A 16,794-nucleotide genomic window follows, 5' to 3' on the forward strand; every position below is an offset into this window, starting at 1 on the left:
CATTTCAATCCAAAGGCATAATACTTGTGGATTCAAAATGTCAGCTTGCTCCAAAGGTGTAATAGATGGATAAAGGTTTAAAACTATACCTTCCATGCGCAAGCAAAATTATGTCCCTCTACAAGTGGCCATTTATTGATGTTGTTCTAAGTAACTACCATAGTGAAACAAATGTGGCAATTGGCTGAATAAATAGTTCTTGGTATTTTATATTGAAATGCTGATTATAGTTTAGAACCCTGAAACCCAACAAATTAAACTGTCTTTGAATGAATCATGTTTCTTAAATATAAAAAGAGGGTGGCAGGCTCCATACCCTTGCATAAGAATTTAGAGGTGGTTTTGTACATTATTCAGATGCCCAACATTTAAACCTTGGGAAAAAAAAAAAAAGAAAAAAAGGAAAAAAAAAAAGATGCAGAGTATTTACTTCTGAAGCTTAGGGAAAGTAAAATTCCTAATGGTTTCATCCCCAGCTGTAGGTGTAGATGTGTTGCTCTTCTGTCTGTGTCAAGGAAACTAGGAGTTGCAGAGAAAGTGGTGATGCCAAAATGAAAAGCAGCACCTAGTTCCTCCTTCCTGAGAGACAGATGATGCAGGGGAATTAGAATCTGCCACTCTTGCAGCACAAATTATATGCAATATGTCATGTCTGTCTGAGGCTTGGTTGTCTCAAGAACTGTTACCCCTGGAATAGACTGGGAGCAAATGGTTGGTGATGTTACTCAATCAAAATGACTGGATTGGCACCCAAAAGGTTTACTATTTTTTCACCATTCAAAAATTTATTGTTATCTATTTTCCAAGTTGTTCTAAGCTAAATCAGCCACTGTATTCATGTTAGAGTACTACACAATGTTTGTACTTTCTCAAATAAGATAAAAATTGGTATGCTACATCTAACTACAATTGAACTTTATAGCTCGGAGCAGGTTATTATCATCATTGTTGTTATAGTAGCAAGCCTAAAGTTTGTGGGTTTTTTTCTGTATATTTTGATGTTTAATATTACAACATTATTTGCAAGTTTGGAATTCAGTAACAATGCTAATATTTTAGATGCATGTATATTGGAGTCATGCTCCTAGAAATTATCCTTGTGTTTCTGAGAAATGTACAAAGAATGTATGTTACTCTAAAATTCCTGACTTACTTTTATTTCACTTTCTGTTGATTGTAAAGCATGCCACTAAGGCTGACCAGATGTAATGTCTGGATATATTTCATCAGCTGGCAGCCTAACCATCCAGTGGATGTAGTTTGATTTTTATCTCAACACATTGCACTGTTAAAACATCGGTAAAATATGTCTCTCTAAAATAACGCATGTCTTGTACACTTACACTTTTTACCCATACTGTCTGTATTCATTTCACATTTAAAATACATATGTTAACTGGAGTGTGCATTAGTTTCCTGTTGACAATGTGATAACACCTTCAACTCAAAAGTGGGGACAGAAATGTATCCTCACTTCTGGGAGTACATGTACACTTTTCAGCAGTATGGTTAATTATCAGTGATGTACACAAGTACTACATTCCTGCAAATTCATGAAAACCAACCAGATGTAAAAGGTAAAACACAAGCAAACAAACAAAACAAAAAAAAAAAAAGTAAACCTTTTAGAATTGTGTTTAACTTTTTAGGCAAATTAAGCCAAAGAGCAAAACCAGTCTCAAAGTAGCTCCTCTCAGACTGACAGTTCATCACAGCTGCACTAGTCAAGGACAAGAGGCGGTCCAGGCCAAGGTACTGGTTATGGCGTGTGGAATTATCTCATTTTTAGGCTGCCTTTCTTAGTCTAGCCCAACCTTCTGCTGCCTGATGGGATCCATGGGGCAGCAGCCAGCTGCTTAGCTGCTTAGCAGTGAAGGCCTGTCTAGGAGAAAACCCACAAATGCTGTAAAATCTCTCCCTTGGTTTGCCTCACTTACTTCAGCACTATTGCTGGCAATACTAGCCAAAAACTTCAGAACACAGATGTTACATGCAAAGAACTTCTTTTCACCTTGCCAAGCTATCTGTCCCTCCAGGATATTAAGGATATGGAAGTATATAGAAATACTGAAGAGGAAATGATTATTCTGGGGGGGGGGGGAAAAAATGTTTGGTAGAGAAGATAGGTAAATGATGTAAATAACTGACCTGTAGGGAAAAAAAAAAAAAAAAAAGCAGACTTCATATTTTCCTATATTCAGAAAGTAGAGCAGCTGAGACTGTTGTTAGTCAACATGGGTTTGGGTTTGGTTTCTCTCTCTTTTTTTTTTTTGGTCTTTTTTCAGATTTGCCTGTTGTCTCACGTCAGATTTGCATCTGGATTTTCTTTCCAGCTGACAGTATTTCAAGTGCCATCTGAAATCTGAGGATCAATCTGAGTTCTGTTTGTTCTCTTTGCCTAAAGCATTATTGGAAAATCCTATATATGTAAAGAGAAAAGATGGAGCCTCCTTTTCTTGCTTGTATTGGAGCAATGCCAAGTAATCAGAATGCAGTTGTTTCAGTAGAATATGAAAGACAAATTATTATGCAACTATCCAATGAACTTGAGGAAAACATAATTAATACAAATTACTTTTATTTAAATTATTTACATTTCTTAATCTTTTAGAATTTATTTAAGTTCTCAAAGGTTTCTTATTAAAATTAAAGTTCTATACAAAAATCTATACAATCTTAAACATTTCATCCTTTGTATGTCTCTGTGGTATCTTCCTGTAAGGGTTGTTATTTGCATGGATTAGTTTGGAATTTGAAGTAATAGAGCATTTTTGCACAAAATATAATAAATCATGCTTTTTCCCTTCCCTTCCCTTCCCTTCCCTTCCCTTCCCTTCCCTTCCCTTCCCTTCCCTTCCCTTCCCTTCCCTTCCCTTCCCTTCCCTTCCCTTCCCTTCCCTTCCCTTCCCTTCCCTTCCCTTCCCTTCCCTTCCCTTCCCTTCCCTTCCCTTCCCTTCCCTTCCCTTCCCTTCCCTTCCCTTCCCTTCCCTTCCCTTCCCTTCTCCTCCTTCATCTGTGTTACAACTCTGCAGCACAAGCAATATTTTTTGTATTGTCAGACAAAGGCAGAGGATAATATTTTTGCACTGCCTACACATCACTTCAAGAATCTCCCTGGCCTTGAGCTGTGGCAGTCTTCCCCTTCCTATCACTCCCATGAGGTTATATTTTAGGTTCCATTTGGTTGGATATTTTTAAGGAAGGGAGAAGGAGGGAGAAAGAAAACAAGAAAATTAGAGAGATTTACTATAAATTATGATTAAAATATGATAGGAAAGATGTTTTGGAGTCATTTTAATATGTCTGAGAGCAAAAAGCAATGTGTAAGGTCACAATACTCTAGTTAAAGAAACTTTCTTCAAGTAATGAGATACTTGTCAGTTCCCTGAATGTTTCTACTGATGAAGAGAGCAGTGATGTGAGATTCAGAGTTCCCAAAGTTCAGTATTTTCTCTGTTAGTTAAAAAGTAGACAGCCCTAAGCAGCTCACTTAGCCTTTTTTCAATACTTACTAGCCTGGTAAACTGGTACAGTTGAAGCACAGAGATGTGGGCTATTGCTGTTTGCTTTGCACCAGTTTGCTGGCCAGGAAAGAGGAAACATTAGATATGTAGCAGGAAAGGCCTGTAAAGGAAACGGTAAAAGGGAGCCAGGAAGGAAACATAAGCATAGAGGCAGACTATGAAAAGAGAAACAAAAGATGCAACAAGTACATACCACCACAGCTGTCAAGGTTCGATATCTGAAAGCTGAGGGAAGTTAATACATGTAATTGAAATTAAAACTTCAACCAATTACCATTCTTCAAAACCGAAGTTCGGGGCTTGATGTCCTACCTACATCAAATGACCTACAGGTCATTTGACTACCTGAGTTTTTCAGTTACCTGGAATATGCATGTAGTTACACTAACAGAATTTATTTTAACAAAACATTTCACTAGAATTATGAACCCTACATAATTTTTGCTAAAGGAAGGCTGTCATGTAGAAAGATAAGAGTATGTTTTCCTACACTTTAAAATTATTCTTTGAAAAAGTTTGTCGTTACAATATGTTATTGCACATACTACAAAAATCCCCACATTTTTCAAAATATAAAATCATCAATCAGAATTCTAAATTCTTAAAAGTAAGCAAGTGTCTTTGGTATCTAAAAAGAATATCATCTGCACTCTTAGACACCTGCCAGATTCCTTCCTGTAGCAAAGGGTGAAAATTCAGTTTCCTTTTTTTTTTCTGGGAGCAATCGTTTTTAACAAATAGTTTGCTTAATAGTGGGAGCACAATCCTTGAAAATTGATGTTATGGTTTAAAATGGAAAAAGATGTTAATTTCAGTCATACACATTAGAACAAAGGCTTCAGAACTTTGGACACACATCATACTTTCTCACGCAGCTGAAGATTTGAAGATTGAATGTTGGCTTAGACCTCCATAAAGTAAGGTGTAAGATTAGTATTCCTTTGTTATTTAAAGGAATGCTAAGTTCTGTTTCTCCAACAGAAGACGTTTACAAAGCCTCAAGTCAAACCAAACACCTATGTATGTATAGATTATGGAAGCGTGTTTTCAAGGAAGACACCACCATGTGGCATAAACTGACAACTGACACATTAATGGTTTTCCAAATATTCTATTGTAGGAAAATCACGTTAGAGAAAATATTTTTGTCTTGGTAGTTGTGAAAGATGGAAAATATTTTGGATGAAAATATTTTTAATAGAAAAATGGAATAATAGATTATAGCCAGACTTAAAGCGGAGTTTTGGATATCATTGATTTAAAGTTTAAGATATGCTTTTCAGAAATTCCTCTCTTCACTATAAAAGACATTATTGTTTCTGTGCTTTAACACACAGAAGGACAACAGGTTTCATCAACTGCTAGAATGATTTCTGTGTTACTGGTGAGATCATGATGGGGTTTGGTACTCTGTTGTAGCTTTGTAGCTCTGAATCAACACATTACTGTTTCCACGTAAACAAAAAAGTCTCACGTTGAATGCTGATACCAAGAGGTGTTGAATGTCCCAGTTTCTGCTGGATGGAGGCTGAATGCACCTAGCTCAAGAAATCCAGCAGCTCACAGATGGTATTTTGAATGTCTAAATGAAGCCACTGGTTGGAGCAAATAACTGAAAGGGCCTGTAATATGATATTTTCCAAGAAATAAAGAATTGCTCATATTTAACCTGTTCCAGGAATAAAGTGTTTTTTCTGTAAATACTAAGAACTAGATATAATGTGGGTCCAGACACAGCAGAACTGCTTGCAAATGTAGTTTTGCTTGTAGTTGGCTCTTTTTTTGTTTGTTTGGTTGGTTGGTTGGTTTTTGTTTTTTTGTTTTGTTTTGTTTTGTTTTCTGTGAGTTGAATACTTTGGGAGAGTTCATGTTGAACCTGATGCAGGATGTAGCCTTCTGTCATAATAGTATGACAGAAGTAATTACAAACTAAATCTCCTGAATAGTAATAACAACTATTTCACAGTTTTTTCTCCCCCTGCTTCAGTTCTACAACTCTCATGATGAGGAAATTTTAGTCATTTTTGTTCCAAAACATTTGTGAAAGAAACAGGTGGCAACTCTGTTGCCTACATATCCCTTTACCTGGTACAATAAAGACTTGATAATCTCCCCCACTGTTTTTCTAGGAATGCAGTCAAAAGTCAATAGCAGAAGGCCATTATGAATTCTTCCCAGAGGGGCTCTGGGAAGTACAGTGCACAGGAATAAATATATACTCTTTTTTTAAATGTACTTCTTTTTTTTCTATGAAAAATAAAAATAAAACCTTTCACCATTAAAAAATAGTATGTTAACTTTTTGTGGGATTAACCATTTTGATTTTTGCACAGCCACTAATTAATACCAGAGTACTAAGATATTTCAGTTAAAAAGAATGGGCAGTTTACATGAGACAGATTTCCTGAAATTTCTAAGGGGAATATCTTGACTTTCATGGAAAATAACATATAGCATCAAGAAGTGTAGCTTTTAAAATATGTGATAAATTTGACATGCATGTGATCACCACCACCTATAGCAACTGCAGATTTATTGAGAGGAGCATTAATGGCACTGTTATTTAGAAGATATTGCTTTGGCAGGCAGGCCTTCATAAACATTTAAATATTTCTGTAAAAAAGCAGAAAAAAAAAGAAAAAATAAGATTCATTCCTGGTTTGTATTTTTGTATTTTTGTTCCCAGCTCCTTGTGGTCAGAATGAAACAAGAGAAGATGGTAAAATAATCCAGCTGCCTCCCTGCAAAACAGGAGCATGGATCGTTCCTGCCATCATGGCCTGTTACCTCTTGGTTGCAAACATCCTTTTGGTGAACCTTCTGATTGCTGTTTTCAAGTGAGTGACACATTGCAAAGAATGGAGTTGGGGGTGGTGGGCATTATTCATGGTCTAAAAGCAGCTAAGCTGAAGACTTTGGCTGAAAGCTATTTTCAGAGGATGTAGGGGTGAGAAGATATAAAGTAGTACCTTGTCTCCAGAGAGTGAGGGAAATGTCAAATTTTTTACATTATCTCATTTCCAAGGACAGGCATCCAATGCGACTGAAAGTAGAAAATCCAAAAATTTGAAATTCAGTTTCATTCACTCCTAATACAGAAGATAAGAACAAAAACACTTGCCTGTTTTACTAGGTTGTTGAAAAACTAACTGGTTGCACAGAGCAAGAATAGAGAGTAATAACATTTTAAATGACTGATTGCCACTGTGCATCACTGAAGAACAACCTTATTATCTGCTTTCTTTTGTTCTTCCTTTTTTTGTATGACAAGGAAAAGTTTGGCACTATTAGTGAAATGTGTGTAATTAAAGTGCTGTCATACCATTTTTGGCAAAGTACTCAAAAACATTTTAATCTGATGTTATTTTCTCTTCTTGCCTCCTAGCAATACATTTTTTGAAGTCAAATCCATATCCAACCAAGTATGGAAGTTTCAAAGGTATCAGCTAATCATGACATTTCATGAAAGGCCAGTTCTCCCACCACCTCTGATCATTTTCAGCCATATGACTATGATATTCCAACATCTTTGCTGTAGATGGCGGAAACACGAAAGTGACCCAGATGAGAGAGACTACGGACTAAGTAAGCCTTAAACAATTTACAGAGTGGGACTTTCCAATTCTCTTTGTAGTATCTGGTATTTGACATGAATGAAGGCTAAGCCCAGTACTTTGGTAACCTTTTCAACAGAGAACTATTAGCCACAAGTTCCCACCTGAATCACTTAGCTTTACTTCCATTCCTTAACACACAGTTCTCCTCAGAGCATTAATGAGGCAGTGTTGTTCCTGGATATTTTGAGTTGTTTCTTTCTTCAAAACAAAGAGGTTTGTTTTGCTGTTGCTAGAAGACTGTTTTTACTGGAATTCTTACAGTTCTTTGCACTTCCAGATCTTTACTTTTATTGCAGTTAATACAGAGATAGTGTTCCTATTTTTTGAGCAAATAGCACATATGTCCCCTCAACACACTTTATGCCTACATAAGATAAGAGATGGTGAGGAGTAATTATTCTGTAGACACATGTTGTCTCCTTGACATTGATTCAAAGTGGAGGAGTGGTTTCTCCAGACACTTTAATAAGAACTCCCATAAGCATGATAGAAACCTGACAGATTATTTTGATAACACTTTCTCTGCTCTTCCTTATCTAGTTCTTCAAAGTAGAAAAACTCCACCTCCCCCAGTGTATATGACAGAAGTAGGGAGCTAGCGGATGTTCATCTCTTCCCAACTCAAACCCATGCCACAGCCCACTTCTCCACAAGAAAGGAGCTGAAGTCCTGTGATGGCATGAGAGATGCAAGTGCAACTATACTGCTCTCCTCCCACTCACATCACACTGTGTCTGACATAGCCTTTGCTACTGCCTACAGATTTCATCTCTTGCCATGTCAAACAGACCCTTTCTACTCTCATACTCCTTTCTTACCGGTCTCCAAATATGATTAAATTTATATTAGGTTACAGGTGACGTTTGGCTCCCACTGTCTCTCCAGGTCCTGACCAACAGCTGTGTTTAGGTCTCATGTAATCAAAACACATTCATGTTTGTACAGCATTTGCCTGCTTAAGTGTTGCTATCTCCAGGATCACTTATAATTGAAGCCACTAATTTGGAAATTAGCTGCATCTCTTTGCTTTCATATGAAAATGCCAGATAAAATTGAAGCCTGATTTTGAAAGTTCAGTCTGTGATTTCTGCAATAAGAAAAGTGTACCTAATTTCACATGTTAATGCTTTGCCAAACTGACATTTTTTCCATTGTTTCTACAGAACTTTTCATAACTGAGGATGAATTGAAAAAAGTCCATGATTTTGAAGAGCAGTGTATAGAAGAATATTTTAGAGAGAAGGATGACAGATTTAATTCCTCCAATGATGAAAGAATTCGTGTCACTTCAGAAAGGTGCACTTTGCTCTCTCATATGTTGATCTAGAAATATATCTTTATTGTCTTTCTCACCCTTTCTTTCTTTTTCTTGAAAAGGGAAACATTTGAGGGAATTTTAAGTAAATCTTAATGAAAAAGTAGAGTGATACAAGGTGATCAATTTCTTTTCTCTTTTTTTTTTTCTTCTTCACTAAAGCAAATGTTCCTCAAAATTTTGAAAACTTTGTATCATCTAACCAGTTCCAATTGTATGCAAATGAAATAGTGAGGAAAACACAATTCCTCTTTGTGCTGCAGTTTTTGAAGCAGAACTTAGAGGCACAAGTGGTCAAGTGGTCAAAACACAGTGGGAGAGTAAATGAGAATTCCTCAATAAAAACTAGAGCTTTAGCATTTAAATAAAGAAAGAGCTTTACTTTGGGGTGATCTTGGTAGGTAGACTAGTTTCATTGAGATGAAACTAGGGATCTTGCTATTAATTTCAAAGGAACTAGACATTTCACTCAGAATGATAACAAGCACAGAGGACTAAGATAATATGTGGGTTTAGTGCATGTTTCTAGTCTTCTAATTTAACAGTCCTAAACTTAATGAATCTGTTAATCTCCAATACATGCTTTCATCATATAGCAGCTGATCAACAGAGCTAAATTTTGAGTACAGAGCTTGTTGTTCAATGCACAGCACTGTTGCCAATAAAAATACTTAGGTGATATCCTGTCAAATACTCATGAAACTTAAGAACCACTGAATATTCTGTACGCTGAGTACTATGATTTAACATGTAAAACAAATCAGGAGAGTCATTGCTGTAATTGAGTACATGGGCATAACACTCTTCTATTTATATGTAAACTTCCGGCACAGCTCCTGATGAAGCTATGCCTAAAATATGTTTCATGTAGGCAAGAAAAAGTGCTTTTAAATTGTTTTTGAACTAAATCTATCCCAGAGCAGGATTAGCAAATATAATATCCTTTAATCATCTGTTTTCCTGAAAATAGTACTCTCAAGACACATTTTAGAAAAGGGTGTTAGAGGGGAAGCATGGTAAAGCATGGAATAGCTTCTTCACAAGGGATGGCCCAGTAATCCTCAAATAAAACTCTATTCTGTCTGGAAGGGAAAAATCAGAAATGAAACCACAGAGGCCTATATAATCCTGCATGCAAGAAGAAGGTGAGTAGAAATCAATATTTGCTGCCTCTCCCAAAACAAGAACTAGGAGAGCAACAGATAAATCTAAAAGGAGACTGTTCAAAATAGATAAAAGCAGGTGTCCTTTTCATGCACTAAATACTAGAATAGAGTGAATTCTTGAAAGATTATGAGGTCTAAAAGACCTGATGATGTTAGGTAAAAGTTGACACTAGTTAAAACAAAGACTAGATAAGCTTATGGAAGAGAAATCCTGTCAGGATTTCTAAATACATAGAAATCAGTTTACTCCCAAGAAGGTCCTAAGCTGAAAGTGGTTGAAGACTGTAGACTGAAGAATTACTTACGTTTCAAAGACGGAAGGATAGATTGAACGGTGGTCCAAGGTTTCCTGTGTTCTGATACTGCAGAGATCAGAAAACTAACCTGGAAATGGTAGTTGTAGGTTCAAATCTCTGTTTGCTCATAGCTTTATTTTTTTGGTGGCCAAGGAAAGAAGTCTGTATAAATAAATGACCCTGCTGAGACCTCCCCTACATTAGGCAAGTGTTCTATGTACTGAACAATGAATTTGTAATAGTCTATCCTTGCTCTCTGTTTTGGTCCTGTTTTATAGGAAAGGAGTCCTTTTCTATATTTTAAATTAATGACTTAAAGCACTAAATTCCAGAGGAGGGTTTGTGATTATGAATCCTAAATGAAGGATGACCTGAGTCTCACAGAGAAATAAATATAAAAAAATTCATTTTCCTTAGTCAATAGTGTAAAACCAGCAAATCCCAGCTCTGTTTGGAAGGCCGTTTGTGAGGATAGGATAGGATTTGTGAGGACAGGGTACAGAGTCTACTTCCAAACCTAAACACAGGAAAGTTGGACATTCCACTAGTATGACTTCCAGCAGTGAAGTCCCATCTCATAACAGCTCTCCTCTAAACCCACTACAATACTCTACCCAGACGAGACAAGTTTGAAAGCATTAGATTAAATATGCTCAGATCCAGGCTGTATAAGTATCCTAAATCATGCTCAGTTTAAGAACTACATTCCCAGGTCTGTCATTTTGTCTGCAATTATGGTCAGATATGTATCCCTTGAAGTGCTCTGGATCTAAAACACCAAACTTCTTTTTCCCAACTTGTAGAATATTTGAATATTTAAAACCCAGCTTTATACTTCATAAGCTCTCTATATAATAGTCTTTGTACAATTAGCAAGATGTAAAGCAAAGAAAACAGAGAAGATGCAATAACACAGTTTCTCTTCCAATGCCCAGTCATTAACCTGTAGTATTAGATCAAGCACAGTATCTACATTATAGCCATGATATCATCACCCTAGCCATCTGGCCAATTAACTCAACTTTACATGGTGTAAAATCAACCCAGAATATCCTGATAATGTGTGTGGAGTTTCCCTTTGCACTGAAGACCTTTCTTTTGCAGGAAGCTGAGGATGCAGTTTAGGTGGAGGAGAAAAGAACTGGGACAAGGCCTGGTGTGATGTATATCCACCTAGACTTCTCAGAGCCTTCCCTCTCCTCCAGGCATCTGTGATGCGCTTAGCTCACAAGAATGTTTTCACCTCTTAAACATCCCGTTGAGTATCTTCTGCTTGCAGCTGGATCTACCAAAATGCCCCAAGGACTACTTGAAGGAAAAGCAGCTGCAAAATCAGGGTGCAAAGCCCAGTAAGCCTGGATGAAGGAATAGAAATCTAGCACTAGAAGGGCAATAGAAGATGGGGACAAAGTCTTGCCTTGAAGTTCAGCCTAGATTGGTCCCAGAGGCATGAGGGAGTTCAGGAAAGCAAAAGAACAAGAGATGTTGTTTCTTGATGTGTTGAACTGCATGTGAACCAGCAATTTCAGCCATGGTTTCAGTGGCCATGCTGGGTCAGGATCACAATGCCTTGCCTGACTCCCCTAAAACAAGCAGCAGTTTATATACTCTCACATTGGAATAGTTCACCCTGACATCTTGTGTGGCCTCAGTGGGTTCAGTCTTACCATTCCCACTGCAGAAGATATCCCAGAGGTATCCACAGTTGGTGTCACCACACAGAATGCCTCCTTTGACTGCTTGTTTTTACATTCAGAAATCAAAAACATGAAACAACTCTTGATGTCTGTCCTTTTCTGTTTGCTAGGGTCTAGCACAGGTACATGGAAGTAGGTCTGAGTTAATGATACAGATCAGAGGAAGTGATTATGGTGAGAAATACAAAGCAGTACAAAACTGTAAGGTGTTTTTTTAAGTGCATTTATCATAAAGGGAAATCTTAGTGAATCTTCTGGAGACCAGGGAGGAAAGTAGAGTTGGACTCTACTTTCAAAACTCTTGGCCATATGGCCAAGTCTTGACCCAACAAATACCTCTTGTTGATTCCAAAGGGAGAAGGGTCACATCCTAATAGTATTTAAAAATCAGATAAACTGGTTGGAGTAGACATTATTATGTCATCTCTGGAGTTCATAGCTATAGTACCTTAACATTTCACACAGTCTTCAGTGCAATTGCATTCACAGTGTCTGAGAATGAAGACATAGCTGTTATCCTGGTTCCAGAGAGAGCACAATGAAGTGCACAGAAAAGGGTCGATAGTGACCTTACCCGATCAGGCCATATGTGCAAAGTGGGGCTAGGAAAGGTCTGTTAATCTCACTGCATCTGTCTTTAATCAGAAAGAGTTTGGTGGTTTTAGGATCCAGACAGGAATGCAGCCAGGACAACACAATATCCTTAACCTGCAAAAAACACAATACTTGGAAAAATTGGCTGTCTACTTACACCAGAGATACCTTACCAAAAAATATCAGGCACAGTACAAATAGCCTGTTACAAGCTTGGGAACTGCTTCCAGAAAAGTAAAAGCATTCAACGGTCACCTATAACAAGCAATGTGGATCCCCTCTTTAAGAGACTTTCAGCGTCTACAATCTTTGCATGGATGAAAACGATTTTGCAGACACAAAGGATGCCTAAAAAATGGGCACAGCTCTACAAAGGGACCTGTGAACCTAATTCTCAAATTCATTTAATGGTTTAATTCAGTTAAGAGGTCTACTTCTGGAAAGAGTACCTTACTCCCATTAAATCATTGCTTCAATTAAATTATAGATGAATAGCTGTGTAGAGGTTAAAAATGACTATAACCAAAGTGAATGCCAGCAAAATCCTTCATCTTCCAAACCATAATTTAAAGTTGGTCACTGACAACGTAGTACCTTTGTCAGATTCCCAGCTCTGAGCTTGTATTTTTCCCCAGTTACTGCATATTCTCTTCAGCTGGTATATGTTTTTCTATTAGAATTTTTTAAGCTTCAGCAAAACACACTCAATGCACATTTTAGATTTAGCCATCTCTTTTTCTGTTCTCATGCCCATCTGCTAAGATGGCTTGGCACCCTCTCATACATGAGATAAATCTTGCTGTAAGGAAAAACACAGGTTCAATAGAGGCATCATACATGAATATTGTGAGATTTGCCAAAAGGTTTATACTATCTCCAGTACACATCGCAAAATAATAGTAATAATAATAATAATAATAATAATAATAATAATAATAATAATAATAATAATAATAATAATAATAATAATTAATAATAATAAAAGAGAACATATACAAGGCAAGGCACATGTGAGACAAGGAGGTGATATGAAACAGACAGCATGGCTTCACCAAGAGCAAATTTTGCCTGACCAATCCGGTGGCATAGAATGATGGAGTGACTGCATCACTTGACAAGGGAAGACCAAACGATGTCATCTACTTGGACTCCTGCAAGGCCTTTGTCATGGTCCCACGTGACATCCTAATCACTAAATTGGAGAGATATGGATTGGATGGGTGGACCATGCAGTGGATAAGGAGTGGGCTTGAAGGTCACCCCCAGAGAATAGTGGTCAATGGTTCTAGGTTCAGGTGGGCCAGTGATGAGCGGTGTCCCTCAGGGGTCTGTCTTGGGACTGGTGCTGTTTAATATATTTATCAACAACATAGACAGTGGTATTGAGCCCACACTCAGCAAGTTTGCAGATGACACCAAGCTGAGTGGCGCAGTCAATACAAGAGGAGGAAGGGAAGCCATTCAAAGGGACCTGCAGGCTGGAAAGTGGGCCCATGTGAACCTAATGAAGCTCAACAAGGCCAAGAGAAAGGTGCTGCACCTGGGTCAAGGCAATTCCAGACATGAGCATTGACTGGGAGAAAAACTCATTGAGAGCAGCCCGGCAGGGCTTGGGGGTTCTGGTGGAACAGCTCAACACGAGCCAGCAGTGTGTGCCTGCAGCCCAGAAGGCCAACTGCATCCTTGGCTGCATCAACAGAGGGGTGGCCAGCAGGAAGAGGGAGGTGATTGTGCCCCTCTGCTCTGCCCTTGTGAGACCCCACCTGGAGTGCTGCATCCAGGTCTGGGGCCCCCAGCAAAAGAAGGATATGGGACTGTTAGAGCAGGTCCAGAAGAGGGCCATGAAGTTGATCAGAGGGCTGGAGAATCCTTTCTGTGAAGGCTGAGAGAGCTGGGGCTGTTCAGCCTGGTGAAGAGAAGGCTCTGAGAAGCTCTGCAGCTTCCCAGTACTTAGAAGGAGCTTATAAGAAAAGATGGAGAGCAACTTTTTGCTCAGGCAGAAAATGACAAAACAAGGGGAAGTCACTTTAAACTAAGAGGGGAAATTTAGATTGGATATTAGGAGGAAATTCATCTCTCAGAAGGTGGTGAGGCACTAGAATGGGTTGTCCAGAGAAGAAGTGGGTACCTCTCCCTAGAGGAGTTCAAGACCAGGTTGTACGGAGCTTTGAGCAACCTGATCTAGTGGGAGGTGTTGTCAAGGCAGTTGGAACTAGGTGATCTTTAAAGTCCCTTCCAACCCAGGCTGTTTTATGATATGATTCTATGAAAAACTTATTTTTATTTCTTGCTTTGAAATAGTCTTTTAATTTGAAACTATTCCTGAAGAAAATACAGCTTTGGCTGTGTTCACTGAGTGCAATATCATCTAACATAGGACAATATAAATTTTCATTTATTAAAATATTTTAAGGACCAGATTATGACTGTATTTCTCCAGAGCATATCTCCCTATGTCCTCAGTGTTTAGTTGATGGGATTTTATCACATTTCTAGTGGGAATACTCACAGAGTGCTATTGTGTGTGCTGAATGATTACAGAATTGAGCATAAAATATTGAGAATATCCCTAATTAAAAGTATAAAGGTCCAGCAGTGTCATATGTAAAACAAAAGATGACTAAAGTCAGCTAATAGCTTTGAAATTGAATTGAAACACTCAAGATTACTTTCTTCTTTCCTTCCTTCCTTCCTTTCTTTGCCTCCTGTCCGTCTTCCTTCCTTCCTTCCTTCCTTCCTTCCTTCCTTCCTTCCTTCCTTCCTTCCTTCCTTCCTTCCTTCCTTCCTTCCTTCCTTCCTTCCTTCCTTCCTTCCTTCCTTCCTTCTTTTCTTCTTTCCTTCTTTCCTTTCTGGGATTCATCCAGTGTAAACACATGTATGTACCTCTCAGTTATGTACCTCACAGTACATCTATGGTTACCTTTTATTTCTGAACCCAGGCTGCAAATTCCTTACCTTGTTATGTTTCTAAAGAAATTTCCCACCACTATCAATGTGATCAAATTTGGGGCTTCTTCCATGGCAATCACCAGTCCAAGTAACCCAGAAGCCTCTCTTTGTCTTGGCCAGTGAAACCACAGGTCTTACATCTTATGTCAGGCTCTGTTAATATCTAGGCAAAACGTTTTCCTTTAGCTCAAATAGACCACGAGTTTACTCAGGATTTTCAGCATGTCTAACTGTACCGGAACTGTCAACCTATATATGTCATCATCATCAAGAAGTTATTATGGAATCTGAGTGAGTGACCAGGTACTCAGTTACTAGCTGATAAAATTTTCAAAAGTATAATTTCTTTGATAAAATAGCAGTTTAAGTAACTAATAACGTAAGGGAAAATTCAACTGCTTCTTACACCAACTGCTCTCTTACTATGAAATTATATCCTGTGCTTGTAATAACATTAGTCTGTTTTGTTAGAGGAGGTTGACAGAAGAAGTAGACTAGTGGTTAATAATAATAAGCTGAGTAGAAGGAGATTGCTTGAAACTACAGGTTTATTTCTTTGAAGGGGTCTTAGCTTATTTAATCTTTCATCCACTGAAGTCTGATGACAGTAATACAGTTGCTGATTCATGGAACACTTCAAATCTGTAGATTTGTTTTTTTGTTTTTTTACTTGTACTTTCAAAATTCATGGTCTTCAACACAATAAGCCCATATTTCTTGTGCATACAAGCCTTGCTGCAGAGTGTGGTGCCACTCTCTTCCTTCTCCTCTCTTGTGCAGATGGATGGTTGCTGCTCAACATGACATTGTAGTCAGACTTCAGCGTTTCACTTCCTAAGCTTCTGTGACATACCAGATATTAATGCTGCCCAATATTCATTTATTGCCTAAAATCTGATTTCCATTTGGACAAGCAGGAGTGTTTGTTGTGTTTCCAGTTTCAGATCACTTGTCCTGTTGGAAATTTATCTACAAATAGTAGGGTATGATATTTATCCCATCAGAAATCCCAGCTACGGTTGACGGAGTGCATATTAACTTTGGAGTATGATTTGCAGTAATAGACAGAGAATAAGAGACTTGAGAGAAGTGTGGAAAACCTGTCATTTGGTATTTGTCACTTCACTGTTCATTTTTCAGTGTCAATAGGGACAGGGAAACCCAGAAGTGCAACCCTAAAATAAGCCATATGTAAGTAAACAAACTACATAAGTATGCAGCTTTTAATATCTCTTTGGCAGATAATGGAATTCCCTGGTCTACTCCATGGACTACTACCAGAGAAATATAATTATAAGGAATTTCGTATATGCTAAAGGCAATCTTATTGCATGAAATTGGAAGACTCCATACAAAAGCAGTAGAGAAGTTTTTAGAAGTTTTTAGAGAAGTTTTAGAAGTTTTTAGGCCAGCAAACAGAAATGATTATAAGCCACTGGCATAAATTCACTTTAAATTCACAGTTCACTTTACAGATGAAAACTTTTTAAAAGTGAGCTAAATCAATACTATATATACTGTATATAAAACAGTTATACTGAAATTTAAATTAAACTCACACATTTAATTATTAGCTATTAGTACTTTCTTATATATTATGATAGGGAGCTAATAAGCTCACAATTTCAATCCCTAA

At 37.8% G+C, this 16,794-nt stretch overlaps 1 protein-coding gene across 1 annotated transcript in view; it reads left to right on the forward strand.

The window, feature by feature from the left end:
- The window catches only part of TRPM3 (transient receptor potential cation channel subfamily M member 3), a 430,339-nt gene that overhangs the window by 405,036 nt on the left and 8,509 nt on the right, over positions 1 to 16,794 (forward strand). Inside the window, exons 22-24 of the mRNA XM_068667797.1 lie at positions 6,172 to 6,361; positions 6,910 to 7,109; positions 8,305 to 8,437. Of these exons, the coding sequence (XP_068523898.1) occupies positions 6,172 to 6,361; positions 6,910 to 7,109; positions 8,305 to 8,437 (523 nt within the window). The remainder of the gene's footprint in view (positions 1 to 6,171; positions 6,362 to 6,909; positions 7,110 to 8,304; positions 8,438 to 16,794) is intronic.

This window comes from Anas acuta, chromosome Z, assembly GCF_963932015.1.
Source record: "Anas acuta chromosome Z, bAnaAcu1.1, whole genome shotgun sequence".
In the NCBI taxonomy this organism is placed as follows: domain Eukaryota; kingdom Metazoa; phylum Chordata; class Aves; order Anseriformes; family Anatidae; genus Anas; species Anas acuta.